Source organism: Mustela erminea, chromosome 9 (assembly GCF_009829155.1).
Source record: "Mustela erminea isolate mMusErm1 chromosome 9, mMusErm1.Pri, whole genome shotgun sequence".
NCBI lineage: Eukaryota > Metazoa > Chordata > Mammalia > Carnivora > Mustelidae > Mustela > Mustela erminea.
The window spans coordinates 71,626,060-71,645,422 of record NC_045622.1 but is presented as its reverse complement, the minus strand read 5'-3'; the positions used below and the strand labels follow the sequence as shown (position 1 = coordinate 71,645,422).

Genomic DNA, 19,363 nt, shown 5'->3' with positions numbered 1-19,363 from the left:
GGCTTCTGAGATTGGTATTAACGAGGGCAAGATAGCACTACAGAATCAAGGCCATTTTCTGGAGAAATTTTTAAATCCTGCCCAAATGATTCATCTTCAGTATAGATCAGAAGTCTCTAGTCCTTTTGATGCCAAGAACCTCTCTGATAATCAAGCAAAATCTATTGACCCAATCCTAGAAAAATGTGTATAAATACATAAAACGAGACACAAGATGACAAAAGACATCGATTATATTGCAATATAGTTGTGAAAATATTTTATAAAAATGTGTGATTTGGTACTATTTGCCTTGTTTATTACTACATTAAACAACAAGGTCTAACAATGGGTCTTATCATGGCCAGAGTTTTGAGGTAGTGAGTATAAAGGAGATCTGGAAATACCAACAAGTGTAAGGTGATATGACAATATCTGTGATTTCTCCTGGTGACAGTCACAGACACTGCTACTGCTGTATTGTGGTTTGTAGTCTATAGGCATAATTAAAGGGAATGCTAAATTTCAGTGAAATTGAGGTTCCTGTAAATAACAATGCATTTTTCCCCCATCCTGCTCTATACGATCAGTTCTCTGGAGAATGGCTGTGCTCTGTAGGAATGTGGCAGCCCTGAAATGAAGGTTGCTTAGCTGCTGGTCTGGGACCCCCACCCTTACCGATGAGGTAAGTCCAGGCAGAAGCCCTTGAAGGATCCCCGGGTTCACTTTCTGGCTAATGACTTCATTCCCCCACACCCACTCCAGTGGGTTTAAAGGAAGGCCATTCCAACCCCTTATTTGCTCTAAGGAGAAACGTGAGAAACCTACTGGTGTTGTCTGTTCCAGATGCTTCCCCAAGGAGAAGGGAGGGAGGACTACCCTGGAATCCAGCAAGGAAGGAATCCTGCCAGGGGAATAAGGTGCTTGGCTGAGGGTCATTTTCCCCACCAAAACAAAGGGATTCCTAGAGTCCTGTGGGGCATTTATGTTGTGGGGCAACAGGCTGGCTCCACCAGTAGACCTAGTTTCACCTGCTTCCTGGGGGCCCCAACAGGTTACCCACCTACCTTGATATCATCATATATAAAAAGAATAGCAGGGTGCTTGGGTGACTCAGTGAGTTAAGCATCCAACTCTTGATTTTGGCTCAGGTCATAATTTCAGTATTCTGAGATGGAGCCCGGCGGTGGGCTACCTGCTTCTCTCCCTCTCCCTCTGGCCCTCCCAACCTTCTCTCTCAAATAAAATAAATAAATACATCTTAAAACAACATCAACAACAAAAAAACTATTTTCTTTCAACTCAAACTGCATCCGACTGTGATTCTAAAACTTGGGACGTGAAAAAATGGTCAGACGAGAAATCAAAAGCCTAGATTATCTACCACTTACAGAATAAACAAGTTCTCTTCCTGCCTTCAGGGTCTTCCTACTTATTTCCAAAGGGGAGGTATTGGAGGCACACTGTTTTCTATTATAAATGATACTCCCCAAACTGCTGGCACAAGGAGCTGCCCAGAGCAGATCCCTAGGGACAAGGTGCGTGAGTTGAGGGTCAAGGTGTTCTGGGGGATCTGGCTGTGGGGTGGGCGAGATTTGTAACGCATCTGCCATCGTAGAAAAGACGCATGCAGGACAGGATTGGAAAAAGAGCCTAAGTCACTTGATCCAGAGGCAAAAAAAAAAAAATGTCTCTCCTCTCAAAGCACCCCTGCTGCTCAAGGTATGGAATAGGGCCTCTTATGGGGCTTTGTACCTCCCCAGACCAGGCAGGGACAAGAGAACTCCACCTTCATACTTTCACCCCAGGGCACGGGAGAGTCGGCTACGTCCTGATTGCATCGTAGTAGCCTCCTTCCCAAATAAAACACAACAAAAACAAAAACAAACTGAACTGACCACAGGATCCCAAGAGATGAGTGAAGTGGGAATACAAGTGTCCTGTGAATTTGCATACTTCAGACATACACTAGGAACACTGTTCCCTTTCAAGTAACTGCAGAGACAACCTTCCTGCAACCGACAGACCTCCTGGCCAGCCCCAGTCCCAGACAGAGAGCAGCCCCTCCCCGTGCAAGCCTCTCTTCCAGGCCTCCTCTCACCTGGCTTCCCATCACTGTTGCTGTATCCTCCGTGGCAAGGGTCACCTCCTGATGTCTGTGGCGAGATAAGAAACAAGCCTAACATCGGGGAGGGGATAGGAATGGGACAGGCCTCCCCACCACCCCAAGGGCACCCCACCCTCCGCGCTAAAACCCTGGGGGTCATCCATACCAGGAATAAAGGAGGGAGGCCTGGGTGGGGCAGCCGCAAGCTTGCGCCTACTCACCTGGGCTTCTGGGCCGGCTCGGGTCGCTGCAGCTGGCCGTCACCCTGGACTGTGGGTGCTGCACCTGGGGACGATTGCGCTCCACTCAAGCCAGGCCTCCCTTTGCTGGGTCTCCCACCACCTGTCCCCCACCTGCCAGGAAGCCTCTTCTTCATCCCCCCCAATTCTCTCTCCTTACAGACTTCCACCCGTTCTCCCCCTCTCTGGCCACCTCTCCAACAGGGGTCTCCCTCTTTCCTCTTACTCTCTGTGCCCCAGTTCTCTCTAGCTCCCCACCTGGGTCTCTTCCATCCTGACTAGCTTGGGACCCATTCTGCCCACCTCCGCAACACCCCCTCCCCCCCAACAGGCTGTCGCTGGCCTCTTTTTCCTTCTGCGCCCCCTCGGACCCTCTCCTTAGCTATCGCCCTGACCTCCCTCCCTCCAACCTCTTTTTCTTCCCTTTCTAGAACGTACCGAAGCCCGTTCCCCTGAACATTCTCCCGACCCCCGCCTCCCCTAGTCCACACCCCTCTCACCGAGAGACTGCATGGGCAGGGACTGGCCCCCCGGCTCGCCCCCCGCCAGCCAGATGCAGGCCAGAAGCAGGCAGAGCGCCGACGTGGTGGCTCCAGGGGCCAGGGACCCCATGGGGTGCAGGGAAACTGGGAAGCCTGAGCGCAGGGCCGGGGGGGCCCCAATGCCTGTCCTTGCGAAGGCAGGGTCACATCTCCACTCCGCGGCCACGGTCCCTTTCGCTCTCTCTCCCGAGGGTTCCCTCGGCCCCTCCTCCCAGGCGCTTGGCTCCTCCCCGAGCTAGAGTGACTGGATGGCTCCGCTCATTACCATAACTTAGGCGCCAGCCTTTGCCCTTTTGCCCCTCTCCTCCTGTGGCTGATCCTCGCCGGAGGGGTCTGGATTCAGATCACTGGGCCCTAATACCCTGGGGGAGCAAGTGCAGCTCCCAACATCCTTTACTCCTCAAAGATCCCCGACTTAGAAGCCTGGGTCTTGGCAGGTCCTTCCACCAGACGCCCCAGGCACTTGTTTGAGTGAGTCCGGTCTTCCACTCTCCTTTCACAGATGCCCTGGGACATGCCACTCAGTGGTCAGTGGCACAACCAAGGCTCCAGGCTGCAGAATTCTGGCCTGTGCTCCCACCACTCAACCACTACAGCTTCCAGAGCCCCGAGGCCCTACTCTACCCCCACCCCCATCCCCCGTTCTGAGCACCTCTAGGGAATGGATTGTGACTTAGTCCTCTGTATGCCCAGCACCAGTTCAGGCCCCAGCTCAGAAAGCCTTGACTGAAACACAGAAGTGCGTCACACTCCCAGATTACTGCTCCCCTCACCACCAGACTTTAACCACAACAGCAGCAGCAACAACAAAATGGGAAACAGCGACAAAACCAACCAACCAACAAAAACCACTTTAATTTTGTGAACAAGATACACTCCCTGTCCAGGAAGAATATTTTAATGCCAGAACTGTGGGCTTGGGAGCCTGGAGAACTTGTGAAGCATTCTCTGGGGCACTTAAGTGTGGGAATGCCAACGGGATGCAAGCCTTGCAGAGAATCATGATGATGAAGATCATGATGGTAGTGGTGGCCCCAGGAGACCCCTAGGCAGGGATATAGACTTGGGAAGCATTCATTCATTCGTCCATTCAACAAATTTGTTGAGCATCTATTTCTTACCACACAGTGTTCTGGGAATATAGTGCTAAATAAAGCACACTTCCCCCCACACAGTATTTGAAGCCATAGGCATAGATGAGAGGAAGAGGAGGGAGTCGAGGATGGAACCCTGGTCAGGGAATAGATGAAGGCAGGGGAAGCTTGAAAAGGAACATTCATAGGAGAGGAGAGCAAGGCCTCAGTGCCATCCTCAAAACCAAGAGGGGAAGCATTTAAAGAAGGAGAGAGTCTGTGGGAGTGCTGCTCATGGAAAAGTACTGAAGTGGCTAGTGGATGCATTTCCCTTGTAAGGCCATTTGCCACTCTGCTGGATTCTAACTGTGAAATAACAGCCATATGACTTAGTGAAGAGATGTAGAGAATCAACAAAGTAAGCTGGAGGGGAATATATTTTGAGTATCTTTCCTGGACCTTTGAAAATCCTGCAAGGCTTCTCCTTTTATCTTGGACTTAACTAGTTAATACTAAGGTGAGAACATGGGTAATATTTGAAGGTTCCTCTCCAGGAAGGTTTTACATCCTAAACTAGGCAATAATTTAGTCCCAGTAAAAATAAGTCTGTTGGCCAATCTTTAGGTATTGGGGATAAGATGAAAAGGGGAGGGGGTCTGTAGGTGTCCCTGAAGTTACAGTTGTAAGTGTCCCTGAAGTTACACTATTTTGGGTTGCTGACCATCTCCCTGTCCCCTGCCCCCTGACCTGTTTGCAGGTTAACCCATCCTGGGTTAACTCCAGGCACTAGCTAGCTCCGTGATTAAAGATCTCATTCTCTCCCATTCACCTCTGTTTTTATCACCCCTCTCCTGACTCCCCTCTTCCTTCCCTCTCAGTCTGTCCCAGGCTTGGTTCATCATTGTCTTTGCACTCCAGCGCTAGACCTATTAGTTGAACAAACTTTGGTTGAATTGAATCAAATGAACCAGATGGGTTCTTGGCCCTGGGTAAAGTCAGCAGTAAGCCAGGATGTCCTTGCCAGGCCCTTCCTCAGTTAGAGAGGGAGAGTGTGTATGTGTGTGTTTGGAGTGGGTTTGGGCTAGAGAGGTGGGAGAGGAAGTCGGCTCAGGAGAGGCACTGCCTGGCCCTCAGTGGTTCAGGCCTTTGTGAGGGGCTTAAGACCCAGCCCCCAAGGAATTCACAGATCAAAGATTTCTTCTGACTGGGAATAAGCCCATGGTGAAGGTCCTTATAGAAAGGACTCGGATTTGAAATGCCTGGCAGGGGGTGAAAACCTCAGGAGCACGCAAATGGGCCTCTATTTGCATATCCATACATTATCCCTACCTACCCTTCCGACACTCTCTCGGGACCTTCTCAAAAAAGTATTCTGACGGCCACAAAAAGTCTCAAACACCAGCCCACGCCTCCCGAGATCCTCTCCCTCCGCCGCTTGTATTCGGGGATCATTCCAAGGGGAGCGCTGGCCTGGAGTCCGATCACCGCCACCGCCACCACAAACACACACTCCAGGCCCTTTGCTCCGCGGTCGTCGGTGGGAGGCGACAAGCTTCAGGACAGGTGTCTCGGGCTTCCCAGCCGCCCCGCCCACGCTCCGCCCTCACCGCGCTCAGGCCCCGCCCCCACCCCGGGAGATCCCGGGGCCGGCGGATCTCCCGTGAGGCTCCCTCCGGCTTGCAGCGACCCGGCATCCGAAGGAGCGAGCTGTGTAGCGACTCGATCTGTGTAGCGGCTCGATCTGGCGCAGCCATGGACCGGAAGGTGGCTCGAGAATTCCGGCACAAGGTCAGAGCTGCTAGGGACCCCTAAAGCGTTCAAGACCCTGGAGTTCTGACAGGGTGGTGGGGGATGGACACACCCGGCGCCACCCCTCCCTTTTCCAGTGTGGCCTTAGGGCTGTGGAACCTGAGGGTTGTTTGGTTTCCAGCAGGGATCCCAGTAAAATAAGGGAAGGGGCACTAGGACTCTAGGTGTGGGAACCCATAAATGGATCTTCAGACAGTGTCCTTTCTCCTTCCGCCTTGCAGGACTGGGACTTTTCTGGGGTTGAAATTCCTTCCAGCCTTGACCTGAGACAGGATGCTTCTCGGACTTGTCCCATAGTGGGCAGAACCCAGCTCCTAGTGCCCCAAGCTGAGAGCTGTTGGAGCATACAGAGAGGGTATGGGGCAGTGTCTGTCTGAGAGGTGGGGATTGGTGGAAAGGGAAACTGTTTCTCTCTGACCTCTCAAAAAAAATAAATAAATAAATAAAACAAACAAACAAAAAAAAAACAAGAGTTAGAAAGCACTTTAGGGAGCCCCCTCCCCGCTTCAGGGCATTTCTTAGGGCCTGAGAAGCAGCTGAGGAACAGGTGCTGACCAGGGGGCAGAAGGAGGAAGGGAGGAAGTACGAAGGAAAGTCAGCCAGATCCTTCAGACAATGCCACATCTCCCCTTGTGTGTCCCAAAAAGGCACCTCAAGGATGGTCCAGGATTCTCAGAGGTCCTCCATGAAAGCTACAGGATTTCACCCAGGGCATTTCCAGAACTGTTTCCAGAGCTGTGCAGGAGCTGCTGAGGCCCTGAGGCCAGAGAGGACCATTGGAGGTGACTCAGTAGACCTCCCCACCAGGACTCAGGATGCTTCAGAGCCCAAGGATGAAGCCAGGGTGTCCAGAGCTACCCACGGGCTCTGCCTCAGGGACAAGTGACTGTGCACGCTGACACCCTCACATTGCCCACAGGGGCAGTGTCTTTAGACCAAACCGAACCTCTTCTGACACCTGAGCGGGTAGAGCTCAGGTAGGCAAGGTCAGGGTGCTTAGCCCCTCTCTCGCCACAGAGAGGCCAGGGGAGCCAGAGTAGCCAGCCAATGTGGGGGCACCAGAGCTAAGGGCCAGGGGCCAATCATTCATTTAATAAATGTATTCTGAATGCCCACTCTGTGCTAGACCTGTCTGTGCCCTCAAATTGCTGGCTGGGCAGGTGGGCAGCAGACCTCACGCTAACAATGACCCATGACTGGGTGCTGAGTGTTGGGGTCAAGGTTTGGTAGGGTAGAAAGGGGGAAACTCATACCAGCGGAGGCCTCCTAAAAAAGAGGCCTTGGGTATTCTAAGAGTAAGAGATCGCTGGAAGTTCAGAAGGAGATTGGGGGCTGGTGAATATCAAGGGAAGTATAAGACTGTCCAGCAGTGTGTCCGTTGCACAGGGAGGGGAGGAGAGAAATTTCAGCTGCTGAGGACATTTGGTGAGTGTAGATTTCAGGCAACCCACTTTGAAGGAACACTACCTCCCGTCCCCACCCCCAAGACCCGGGTTTGAATTTCAGTTTCCTGCCCCTGGGCAGAAAGTAACATCCAGTCCTCTTTGGCCTTTTTCCTATGGGTACCAGTCTTTGCCTCTTTTTCGAGAATTACCTCTGGGGTCCCTGGTGTCTGACTGCGCCCTGGAGTTAGCCTCTGTTTCTCTTCTCCAGGCCCTGCAGGCTCCAACAGGCCTCAGGCCTCTGTGTTTCCACTGCCCTGCTCTTCCTCGTCACAAGAGTCATTACCTATTAATGGCCCTGTGTGTGCAGGCAGGGCAGACACCACGCTGGGGCCCCAGATTGGACTTTGTGCCCTGCTGCTTCCCAGACAGCAGCAGCCTTGCCCTCCTTGGTTGGAGATCATCTAGCAACCGGGGAGAGAGGACAAAGCTGCAGAGGATACAGATGGGGGGCGCACAGCCATACTGGGTGAAATTTACAGCTCCTGTCTGTTGCTTCCTAGCTGTCCCTTGCTTAGTGTTGCGGAGCACATTTACCCGTGGGGAATGGTTTGAAACCTAAATCTTTAGTTGTTGGAGATGGCATGACAAGTGGCATATTGTCATGGAACATGCTATGTGGCCTTGAGCAAGTTATTCACCTCTCCGAGCCTCAGTTCTTTGATTTGTTAAATGAGGATAACAGTAATATTTAGCTAGTAAGGTTCTTGTGAGTGTTGGATGAAGTCTACATGTGTGTGGGGAGTTTAGATAGACCCTGGCATTTATTGAGTCCGCAACAAATGTCCGTTGTTGTTGTCTATTACCTGTTAGTTATAGGTAGAACTGGGGTCAAATCTCAGCTCGGCCACTCACTGCCAGTGAGACCTTGGGCAAGTCATTGAATCTCTCTGAGCTCTCCTTTCCTCAGTTGTGAGATGAGGTTCAGAGTGCTTACCTCACTGGACCATTAGGACTAAATAGGAATTCGAGGATTGGCTGCTCTGGACCCATAGTAACCATCTGGTCCACAGCCACCTGCAGATACCTGCAGAGTATCCTTGGAGAGGAGCCAGGAGGCTCCAAGCTGGTGAGTAGAGTCTGTTCCTCTGGGCTTATGCAGTTTTTCAAAGGACATCGGCAACACTGGCATGCTCTTCCTAGCAACAGTCTTGGGCCAGAGTACCAAGGAGCAGGGAGAGGAGCATCAGAGACTAAGCCTCTTCCCTGAAAAACCAGATTTTCAAAAGAAGGCTCTCCCCCTCGGCTCACTGCACCTGCCCATTGCAGGAACTTGGTTACTCATTTGCTCAAAGGAGTTTTTATTGCCTGGTCAGCAATCATGCATTTATGGATATCTGTAGTGTACCCTGCCCAAGGCCAGGCACCTGGGTGGGGAAGAGGGGATTAGTAGGGAGGTCAGAAAGAGCCCCTGCCTTCCAGGGTTTTGTGATCATGCATGCATGCGTGTAATAGACATCGACTGGGCTGCTAATACATGCCCAGCAGTACTGTAACCGTTGAATAATAAAACAAAGTCTCTGGCTCCTTAGTGGAGGAGACAGACAGTTAACAAGTAAGCCAATACAAGTATCATAGAATGCCAAGTAGTGACAAATGAATATGAAAAAAAAAATATGGGGGTGAGAGGATAGAGAGAAAAACCACATGGTAGTCAGGAAGGTCTCTCTGAGGAGGTGATATTTGAACACACATTCAGAAAGAAGTGAGGGAAGGAGCCATGCGGATACATAGGGAAGAACATTCCAAGAAGAGGGAACAGCGAGTACAAAGGCCCTGCTTTAGGAACCACAGATAGGATGGTGTTTCTGAGAGGAAATACGGATTGAAGAGTAATGGACGTTGGACGAGAGTAGGGTCGGGGCCTTGAAGGCCTTGGTCAGGACTTTGGGTTCTCAGAGTGATGGGAACCAGCAGGGGAGTGACCTGACTCCTTTACATTTAAAAGGGATTGTTCCAGGTGCTGGTAGAGCAGACTGAGGGGACCCAGAGCAGAAGGGCAGAAGGGGGACTGCAGACAGGAGGCTGCTGCAGCAGCCCGGGCCAGGGGTGGGGACTAGGGCTAGCATGAAGAGCGGTCAGACCAGGAACCCAAGAAAAGGTAGATCTGAGGGCTCTGCTGATGGGTGGCTTTGGGTGTGGAGACAGAGGCCTCAAGAGGGAGTCTACATTTGGGGAGGAGCAGGTTGGTGGGGACAGGAGGGGAAGCGGCAGAGCTCCATCTTGAATGTTTGAAGTTTGAGATGCCTGTTCCTCCATTAAGTAGAGAGGTGACTAAGAAGCCAGTAGCTGTGGGAGCCTGAAGATTGTGGGGAGAGGTCAATGCTGGAACCTCAGTGAGTCCTTGAGGTGTAAATGGTAGTTCAGCCCCGAGACTGATGAGGTCACTTAGGGATGCGGTGCTGATGAAGAGAAGGCCCACGACAGAGCCAGAACACCCCAACCTTTAGAGGAGAGAAGGAGGAGAAGGAGCAGCAAGTGAGGTAGGAGAAGCAGGGGAAGGACGGTATGACCAGCTGTGCTAAGCACTGGGTCAAATGCCACGAACCAGCTAGCAGGACCTAAAAGTGTCTTGAAAAGACGAAGAATAATAAAACAAGAATCAAAATATACCCAGTACCACTCGGGATCATGCTGTGAAGGCCTGGGAGGAAGTGTGGCTGGATCCATTCATCCCACCAGCATTTATGGAGGGGCCCCGGTCTGCCAGCTGCTGAGAAGACACTCAGCATTCTCACGCACTCATTTAGTTAAATTAAACTAAACAAACACTGAGAACTTAATTTGCCAGGCACTGTGCCAAGCATTTAATGATTATTAATTCAATGAATAATAAACAAAAGAAAAACAATGATTAATCCCTCAGAGAAGGATGAACTCCTACAAAACAGGTACTTTCAGCCCCATTTCACAGATGAAGAAAATGAGGCACAGAGAAGTGCAGACCCAGGTGAGGAAGGGGCTTGTTGGCCTCCCCGTGCGCCCTCCTCCCAGGTCTGGGTCTGGACCACACCCAGATGAGTGGGGAGACAGTAGAGTAAAGAGAGAACATGCAACACAGCTTGGTGCGTGCCACAGCAGAGGTGGGAACAAAGTGGTGTCGCGGGCGCAGAGAATGATAGTTCAGGCGTTGTAGGGGAGCAGGAGGGAAGGCTAGACCAAGGGGAGCTGATGTTTCAGGTGTCTGGAAGGTGAAGGAAGAGCTCACAGAGAGGAAATGATGCTGCCCGCGCCCCCCCACCGCCGCCGCCACCGCCACCGCCACCGCCACCACCACCACTAAGAGACACAGGAGCCAACAGGGTGTAGAACAGGACCTCCCCCCACCCCCGGGGGTCACAGCAGGAGGCCAGGTTCCCTGAAGGGGGGGAGGGCAGAACAGGGGAGAACCTTAGCTGCAGAGAAAAGGTCAGACCTGCATGTAAGGTGATCCAGCAGAGATCCAGCTGGGGAGTCAGAGCCCCATTTCCTTTCTCCTTGGGCTCTCTCACTACTGGCTGGGTGTCAGAGGGCAGGGGGCCCATGCAGAGCCTCCTAGGATACAGGGCAGCACGGAGAAGGCTGCAGAGTGGGTCTGGGGGCACAAAGGAAGCCCACATTTCTGAGCCCTTGAAATCTTGGAGCCCTGGGCACTGTGGAGGTATTTTGTATATATTCACGTATTTAATCCCCGGAACAGCCTGAGGAGGGCAGAGAACAACATTATTTAATTTGCTCTTGCTCTCTTTCTCACTCCCCGGGTGCACCCGTGGAGTTGTATTTGCAGGAGCTGAATGTGGTTTGCTCTCCCCCCCACCCCGTGCATCTGTACTGAAGGGCCAGTCCATACGGAGGAATGCTGGGACATGAGGCTGGATAGGGCCCAAGGCTAAGCCCAGCATTTGCCTCAAGTGCCCCAGACAAGGGGCCTGAACCCCCACTCCCCCCACCATACAGACTGAGAGCAGATGGGCCCATCAAGCATCAGCCAGAGAAGGCTGCCTTGGGACAGAAGGGGCCAGACATAAGATGGGCGGGGAAGGAGGGATGGAGATGATAAAGCCTTTGTAGGTGGTGGGCTCCTTTAGGGTTTCTGTGCCCATATCAGGAGAGATTCAAGAAAAGGAAAGACTTTTTTTTTTTTTTTAAGATTTTATTTATTTATTGAGAGAGTGTGCGAGAGAGAAAAGAGCAGGGGTGGTGGGGGTGGGGTGCAGAATGACAGGGGCCTCCATCCCAGGATCCCAGGATCGTAACCTGAGCCAAAGGCAGATACTTAAACTGACTAAGCCACCCAGGGGCCCTGAAAAGAAAAGCTTTTAAAATCTAATGAGAAAAAGAAGACATAGTGTCTGGCACACAGTAGTTGCTCAATAAACGTGTATTAGACAAACGCATACAAAAAGTTGTATCTGGTAAGTGGATACGCTGTGGTGGTTAGAAAAAAGGCAGAGGTTTTGGAGCCTGTGGGCATGAGTTGGAGTCTCGGCTCTGCTGCTTCCTCAGGCCTGTATTTCCTCATCGGTCCAGTGTGGTGATGATATCCATGCACATCAGAGGGTAGTTAAAAGGTTAAGGAGAATTCACGTCAAGTTCCTCAGACACGGCTGGCAGTGAGTAAGTGAGAGTATGGTCTGAACAAGCGAACATGGAGTAGTCCAAGAACTGGCTTCAGGAACCCCCCGCTCTAGGGCACTTTGTGCCATTCTCCTGATACCCGGCGTTTAGGGTAAAGCACCCAGCACACAGTAGGCCTTCGACAGCATCATGCCGTGCAGAGGCGCACAGTGCCCACTAGTGCCTGCCTGATGAGGAACACACTCCAGTTGCTCTAGTCCAGAGCCTTCCTTCTATCCTCTTGGCTCAGTCCTGGCTCACCACCTTCCCGGCACTCCTCCGCACACATCTGCCACAGCCTCCTGGTCCTGTCCCTCTTAGTTCTGTTCCAATGGTCCCAGAAGAATGGGTCACAGACCTGGGCAAGACCACCCTGTCTTGTCACAGCTGAACTCTGCCTTCATTTAAGGGGAGTCCGAGCCCCGTCTTGGAGAGTCTTTCCTGACTGTGTGCAGCTCAGGGCCTCCTCACCCCGCTCCCAACCTGAGGCCCTTCTCACCCTCTTTCTCAGACATGGGTTAAAGGGAGAGCCAAGACTACGGTGCGTAGAGATTCACACTGTACCTCCCCAGGGGTGGAATTTGGGGCTTTGACCCACCAATTCCCCTGGGATCGAGGTGCTAATGAAACAGCTCCTGACCCCGACCTTTGAGTCCCAGCCATTGACGTCAGCAAACTTGAAATGATGTAACTTGACTCTCCCCCTGGGGGGGAAGCGGGGGACTGAAGGGGCCTGGAGAGGTGAAGGAGTGGCCAGGAGGCTGACTAGTGGACAGAAGTCAGGGCTAAGGCAGCCTAGATCAGGCCAGGCCAGGGTGGAGTGGCCCCTAACACTGGAGGCACGGAAGACGGTCGGGGACTTCTGGTGGGTGGCATGTGCTATCTGAGTGAATGGCCCAAATCCTTTCTAAAGGCAGTTATCCGGCACTATAGCCACCATCAGGTAAGACAGTGGGCTTCTTCTGGACTGGGGAGCTAACCCTGGCATGGCCACTCTAGATCCTGGAGACATGGCCACGAGGGTGAGCAGGAACACTGTTGTCATGGGGGTGCCTCACTGTCATAGGGAGGGGCGGGTGTGTGCTTATGAGGGTGTGTGCCCCAAGGGATGAGGGTCAGCCTGGCCTCATTTGGATGTGCAGAGGCACTCTCGTGGCCCCATCGGGGTGATCTGTGTATGACTGATGGGGTCGGAGGACCAGCCTGGCTCCTGGCTGCCCTCCTTTTGCAGCCCCAGCCCTGTCGGGATGCTGGGGAGTGACAGGGGCCTCCCTCTCCCTGGGGTCTGCTATGGGTGTGCTGGGCCTCAGTCTAGAACTCTGCCCTTGGGTTTTCTAGGTGGATTTTCTGATTGAAAATGATGCAGAGAAGGACTATCTTTATGACGTGCTGCGGATGTATCATCAGTAAGTGGGCGGGGTCCAAGACCTGTGGCCCCCCCAGAGACCTCTGTCTATAGGGAGCCCTTGGGTGGGTTGTTCTGAGACAGGGGAGCCTCCCCTTCCCATTCTGGGGAGCTCTGGGAGGGAGGCGGATGCTCCATGCTCCTGGGAATCGAACGGACACGTCCTTCACTTGCCTCAGCAAATATTCACTCCAATACTTAGCGTGTGGCTCTTTGCTAGGAGCTGAGGGTATACTAGGGAACAAGTCAGCCTGGCCGCTGCCCTCAGGTTGCTTGTAATCCAATGGGGGAGGCTGTCAAGAGAGGTTGAAAAGAATAAGATTGCTGAGATGGAACCATAAATGCCAGAGGGCCCCAGCCACACGTCCGTTGTATCTGTTGTCATTCACCTGCTTCTTTATTCATTCATCACACATTCTAAGCTCCTGCCACTTGCTGGGCACCATGCGGAATCTGGAAATGAATAAGATCTATGTTCTTGCTTACAGTAACTCGTGGCCTAGTGGGGGGAGTATACAGACTCTACAAACACAAAGAACTCTAATAGGAGTTGCAGGAAGATAACTGCTAAGGTGAAGTAAAAGCCAGATGGAAAGAAAGGAGTCTTGCTTCTAATCATGGGGTGGGGGGGACCAAGAAGGCGTGAGCTAGGTTTTGAAGGCTATGAAGGGTGTCGACAGGTGGAAATATCAGAGGACATTCCAGGCGGAAGGATCATTTATGAGTACAAGTGCAGAGACACGAAAGCACAGGGGGCAAATGGGAAATGACAGGTAATCTGGGGAAGCAGAACTCAAGGCACACAGGACCAGCCACGGGCGCAGAGCAGCTCTGTAGAGACAGGTCGTGGAGGCCCTGAGCCTGTTGAGGAGAAAGGGTGGTGGCCTCCGGGCCGTGGGGAGCCATTGAAGGGTTTTGAGAAGGAGAGTGACTTACACTTAGAAAATATGAGACGAACATGACCAGGTTGGTGGCAGCTGGAGAAGGGCAGGCCAGAGATGCTGAGGGTCTGAATGGGGCAAGGAGGAGACATATGAGAGATACTATGAGGGCAGACTCGACAGAGCTTAGCTGTGGAGCAGAAGTGGGGTCATCAGCATCTCCTGTGAAGTTTCCTGGCTGGAGAAATCCTGGGCTTCAGAAGTAGGCAGAGCTGAGTTTGAATCCTGGTTGAGTTCATCTGTAGAATGGGTTAACAATCCCTACCTCTCTAGTTTCCCTGTGACATTTATTGGGAAACAGTGAGGCTCTTATGAAGCACCTGGCCCAGAGTTAGGGCCTCTGGGCTTTTCAGGAGCATTCTTTCCATTTCCAGGGCCTGGACCCAGTGGGTGGGGACCCAGCCTGGGACTGCTGCCTCTGGGAACCCTTGGGTGTCAGAGGCCATGGCCATGGGTGGAGCTCCAGGTGTTCCCGGTGTCTCTGCAGAACCATGGATGTGGCCGTGCTCGTGGGGGACCTGAAGCTGGTCATCAATGAACCTAGCCGCCTGCCACTGTTCGACGCCATCAGGCCCCTGATCCCTCTGAAACACCAGGTGGAGTACGACCAGCTGACACCCCGGCGCTCCAGGTACAGAGGGCGTTGCCAGGCTGAAGGAAGGGGTGGGAAAGGTCACCTGGGTTGAACGGGGTCACTCACTCATGAGTGAGTCAGTGGTGGCAGTCAGGCCGGCACTGGGCCCTCACTGACTTCTCCTGCGGCAGGAAGCTGAAGGAGGTGCGCCTGGACCGTCTGCACCCCGAAGGCCTCGGCCTCAGCGTTCGTGGGGGCCTCGAGTTCGGCTGCGGGCTCTTCATCTCCCACCTCATCAAAGGCGGTCAGGCAGACAATGTCGGGCTCCAGGTGAGCGAGCAGAATCCAGTGGAATGGGGGGGGGGGGGGGGTCAGGGCCTCAGGCTTCCTGTGTCCCCACAGAACGTGGTCACTTTGCCTTTCTGGGACTCTGGGGGAGGAAGAGGCTGGCACATCCTGACAGATTTTCCTCAGGCCCATAGACATCAGGCTGCAGGCAATTGCTTATTTTCTTCAGTCACCCTGGGAGCCTGGCTGTTGCATTTAACATCCCCTCCCCTACTTCCCAAAGGAGGAGTGTAGTTACATCCTGGCACCTGGAGCTTTGGACACGTAGCCTTTAACTGGAAGGGAAAAAGAATTCCCAGTGTAGTGTGGTGCTTAAGAGCATAGATCCCCAGAGCCAGACTCTCCTGGCTCTGCTGTTCATGAGCTATGGGACTGTGATGAAATGACTAAACCCCATGCCTCAGTTTCCTCATCTATAAAATGGGGGTAATGATAACACTCCTTACCTCATCAGGTAATCATGAAGAGTAAGTGAATTCATACTATAAAGTACTTATAGAAGTGCCCAGTATACGGTGCTATGTGTTTGTTAAGTAAGCAGAGAGGGAAATTAAAAAAACACTTATACTGTGCCGGGCGACATGCCCACTACCGGTTCTCACTGTATCGTCTCCATCTTAGGAGTTAATAGAGCCTCAGAGACTTGACTAGAGTTGGAACCTGTAAGTGGCAGAGTCAGGATCTGAATACAGGTCTCCTGACTGCCAAGCCCAGGGATCTCTCTTGAGCACCCCAGGTGCCTCTCCCTTTGGGTCCCACACCTCCGAGTCTGAGCAGAGATGGGCCAACCTCCAGATCTCGCTCCTGCTGGAACCCAGAGCTGTGTTCTTATATGTCCTGATAGAAGAAGCCCTCCCAGCCCCTCTCAGAGCTGCCAGCATGTTTGTTATCAGGTTGCCAAGAGAGGGGCTTCAGGGGGCTTGAAGCCTGGTTCAGACCCCGTGGAGGGGGAGGTGGGAAGTGGGAGCTGACAGACATCGCTTTGTTCTAAATCCCTGTCTCAAGGCTCGCCAGTAGCAGCTGAAATTTCAGCCACTTCATTACCCCTCTCCTGTGGGGCACATTTTCCAGCCCAGAAACACAGCCAGAGAAAAGACATAATGAGCTCCTCTCTTGGCATCGCCTGAGGCCCTCTTTTTTTTTTGCCAGGGCGAGCTCTCCTGCTAGGACAAGCATTTCTCAATGATGCCTCCATGACTGGGGACATCGGGGCATTTTTGCCGTCCCACCTGTTTCTCAGGCTTATAAATGATCTTCTCTTTCTTGGGCTGATGGGCTCATCTGTCCTTTGTGCCCCTGTCCCTCAGATCGTCATTTCATTGTGGCCTTTGCACAAAGGGCCTTTTGCAGGTCTCCGTGCGGGAGCGAGAGCGAGAGGAAAGCTGATAGTGTAGCCTGAGCCAGGGGCTGTGTGGGAATCATTCTGACTGGGGTCCCCAACAGGTTCCCTTTAGGAACAAGACAGAAATCCTCACTCAGGGGAGCTTGGGGAAAATGTCCACCTCCATTCACCTGTCTGGGGTTCATGTTTCTGGGAAGATCTCGTGCCTGAGATCTGAAGACAAAAGAAGATTCTGGAAGGCAAGGGAGAGACATGTTCAGACACATCCTGGCTGGACTGAAGGTCTTCTGATTTGACCTGTTCGGTCCACCTAGAGGATATGTTGGGTGTTTTTCTTAGGTGTGTCTGCTCGGCATAATGTTCTCTATCTTCCAGGGCTAGAGAACGGTTCTGTGTTCCTGGGTTGACCCAGCCCTAAAATGCGCAGAGTAATCTCTGCTTTTCTTAGGGAACTTGAGGTCACCTGTAACAGGGGGCAAGAATCCAGAGAGGACAGGATGCTGGGATCTGCAGCCAGGCTTGGCCAGGTGCCCTTCCTCTCTGCTTCCAGATGCCCAAGAGACACGCTTGTTGTCAGTAGGGGAGACCTGACTTCAGATCCCAGCAATTCTGATTACTAACCAGGTGACCTTAAGCAAACCACTTGAGTTCTCTGAGCCTCAGTTTCCTCATTTGATTAACAGAAACAGAGTTGCTATTTAAAAAAATAGGTATAAGAGGCGCCTGGGTGGCTCAGTTGGTTAAGTGTCTGCCTTCAGCTCAGGTCATGATCTCGGGGTCCTGGGATCGAGTCCTAGCTCAGCGGGGATTCTGTTACTCCCTCTCCCCTCCCTCTGTGCTCTTCCTGTCTCAAATAAATAAATAAAATCTTAAAAAAAAAAAAAAGTGGATTTTAGGAGGTAGCCTAGCTGCTCTCCTCACAGGAGGTGTCCCCAGAAACCTAGAGAGTTCTTTAGCGAGCCCCCTCCTTTTCGAAAACGTTTCAAGGGAACTTTTTCGAGTTCCTTGCCACTGTCATCAGATTGGGGTCTGTGTTGAGGTGTGCAAGGGAAGCATTCAGATGTATTGAGTAGGTCGTATTGAGGAGTACTGAGAAGGTTACACTGTGGGGATGTTGCAGACTGTGGGGATTGGCCTAGCCAGACCCCTCACAGGCTGTGTGCCCGCCCAGCTCCCAGACCCCACAGAGTCAAGTTGTGTCCTCCACATGTACCAATAGATCCCGAAGGGACAGCACATGTGGTGTGAGTGAAGCCGCCAGCTGGCTTGGGCTGATCTCAGGCTGGAGAAGAGGGACACCCAAGAGCCTGTCCCTGTTTTGCAGCTAATGGCCGTGTGACCTTACACAAAACATCCCCTCCCTGGGCTTCAGCTTCAGCTGATGTCTGAGGGTTCTTCTAGCCCTGCGGTTATGAAGTGAGGAGCTTCAGGACTGATCCCAGAGCCAAGGTGCTTAGAGGGGCCCCCAGCAGTGTCCAGCAGGCTATGTGCTCACCACAGATCTGTGTCCAGGCTGACCCTGCAGGCTCACGAGCCCCTGTATCTCCCAACCTAATGAGGCCTGAAGTCCTGTGAAGAGGGCGGGAGTATTTAGGGCTCCGGCCTGACGACTGATAACAGTAGTGACCGTTTGATTCCTGACTCTATGCCAGGGGCTGGCTGGTTTAACACAGACACACTTACTTAATTCTCGCAGCAACCAGAGCCTTTCCTCAGTTTACAGATGAGAGGAACTGAGGCCCAGAAAGTTCAAGGGACTTGCCCAAGGTCCTTTTTCCTCTCCTGGGCACAGCATCCTTAGGCATTCTGAATGTGCCAGCGTTGGCATATCGTTGTGGGTTTTTCTATAGTACAGCCTCGAGCAAAACGAGGTTGTCCTGAACCCTTGCTAACCGCACCACCCAGGTGCCTTAACACCTGCTGTTCTTAGGAGGTTGTCTAAAATGTAAAAACACGTCAGCAGGGCTGATGGTGGTTCCACATGTGCTAAGTGTGTTTGTGACAGGATCAAGCGTGCTTTCCTTATTGAAGAGCAGAAGATTGTGGTGAAAGTGTTGAAGGCACAAGCACAGAGTCAGAAAGCTAAATAAAAAATGAAGATATTTTTGAGTAATAAAAATTTTTTAAAAAGAGAATTGCTAGAAGAGAATCAGCTAGAAGCAGGGGTTTGAATCCAGGTTATCTGATGCCAAAGCCTTGTGTTTATTCAGCAGTCTTTCTTACTCCCAACATGGGAATTCAGAGGTCAGGCCTGTGGCAGGCTTACAATGTCCCCTGAGCATCCATAGAGTGGGAAGAAGTCGTGTGTGTGTCAGAGATGTGAACTTGAGTCAGGAATCATGGAAGTTCCCACCCTGACTCAGTTATGGTGTTTCAGTGATTAACAAGGTCAGAAGAGCCTTCTCCTTGGGGTGGCATGGGACAAAGGCCAAGGAAGAGCTGCTTGAATCTAAGTGAAGGTTTGCCCTTTACATGGGATCCAGAGCCTGATGGTGACCCAGTGGGGCAAAGGGGGGACTGGACTCAGGGGACAGAATCCCAAGCTCTAGTCTCAGCTCTGTTACCCACCCTCTGTGCCTCTCACCTCCCACATTGGATCTCCCATCTGCCACATGGGCCAGAAAGACTGTTTGGACATGTTGCTACCATGGGACCCTCTCAGGCTGATGGCAAGTAGGTTGGTTGTAACAAGGTACAAGGGAGCATGGCAAGATTTCTTCTGAGGGAAGACATGGTCATCGTCCCTTTTCTGAGAGAGCAGGCCTAGAGCCTCTGGGGGCAAGCCTGTCTTGCTGCCGGATGCCCCCTCAACCCAGTGCTCATTCCCTCTGTCTGTGGCCAAGGTAGGGGATGAGATTGTGCGGATCAATGGCTACTCCATCTCCTCCTGCACCCACGAGGAGGTCATCAACCTCATCCGTACCAAGAAGACTGTGTCCATCAAAGTGAGACGTGAGTGAGGCCAG

At 52.3% G+C, this 19,363-nt stretch overlaps 2 protein-coding genes across 2 annotated transcripts in view; one reads left to right on the top strand and one right to left on the bottom strand.

Annotated features, from left to right (window-relative positions):
* The window catches only part of OTOG (otogelin), a 76,605-nt gene extending 73,716 nt beyond the window's left edge, over positions 1 to 2,889 (bottom strand). Inside the window, exons 1-3 of the mRNA XM_032358182.1 lie at positions 2,826 to 2,889; positions 2,308 to 2,371; positions 2,081 to 2,135 (exon numbers count right to left, since the gene is read on the bottom strand). Of these exons, the coding sequence (XP_032214073.1) occupies positions 2,081 to 2,135; positions 2,308 to 2,371; positions 2,826 to 2,838 (132 nt within the window). The 5' untranslated portion in view covers positions 2,839 to 2,889. The remainder of the gene's footprint in view (positions 1 to 2,080; positions 2,136 to 2,307; positions 2,372 to 2,825) is intronic.
* Positions 2,890 to 5,594: 2,705 nt separating this feature from the next.
* USH1C (USH1 protein network component harmonin) overlaps positions 5,595 to 19,363 on the top strand; it is a 44,369-nt gene continuing 30,600 nt past the window's right edge. The window contains 5 exon segments of the mRNA XM_032358192.1: positions 5,595 to 5,728; positions 13,126 to 13,193; positions 14,621 to 14,764; positions 14,899 to 15,037; positions 19,241 to 19,349. Of these exon segments, the coding sequence (XP_032214083.1) occupies positions 5,693 to 5,728; positions 13,126 to 13,193; positions 14,621 to 14,764; positions 14,899 to 15,037; positions 19,241 to 19,349 (496 nt within the window). The 5' untranslated portion in view covers positions 5,595 to 5,692.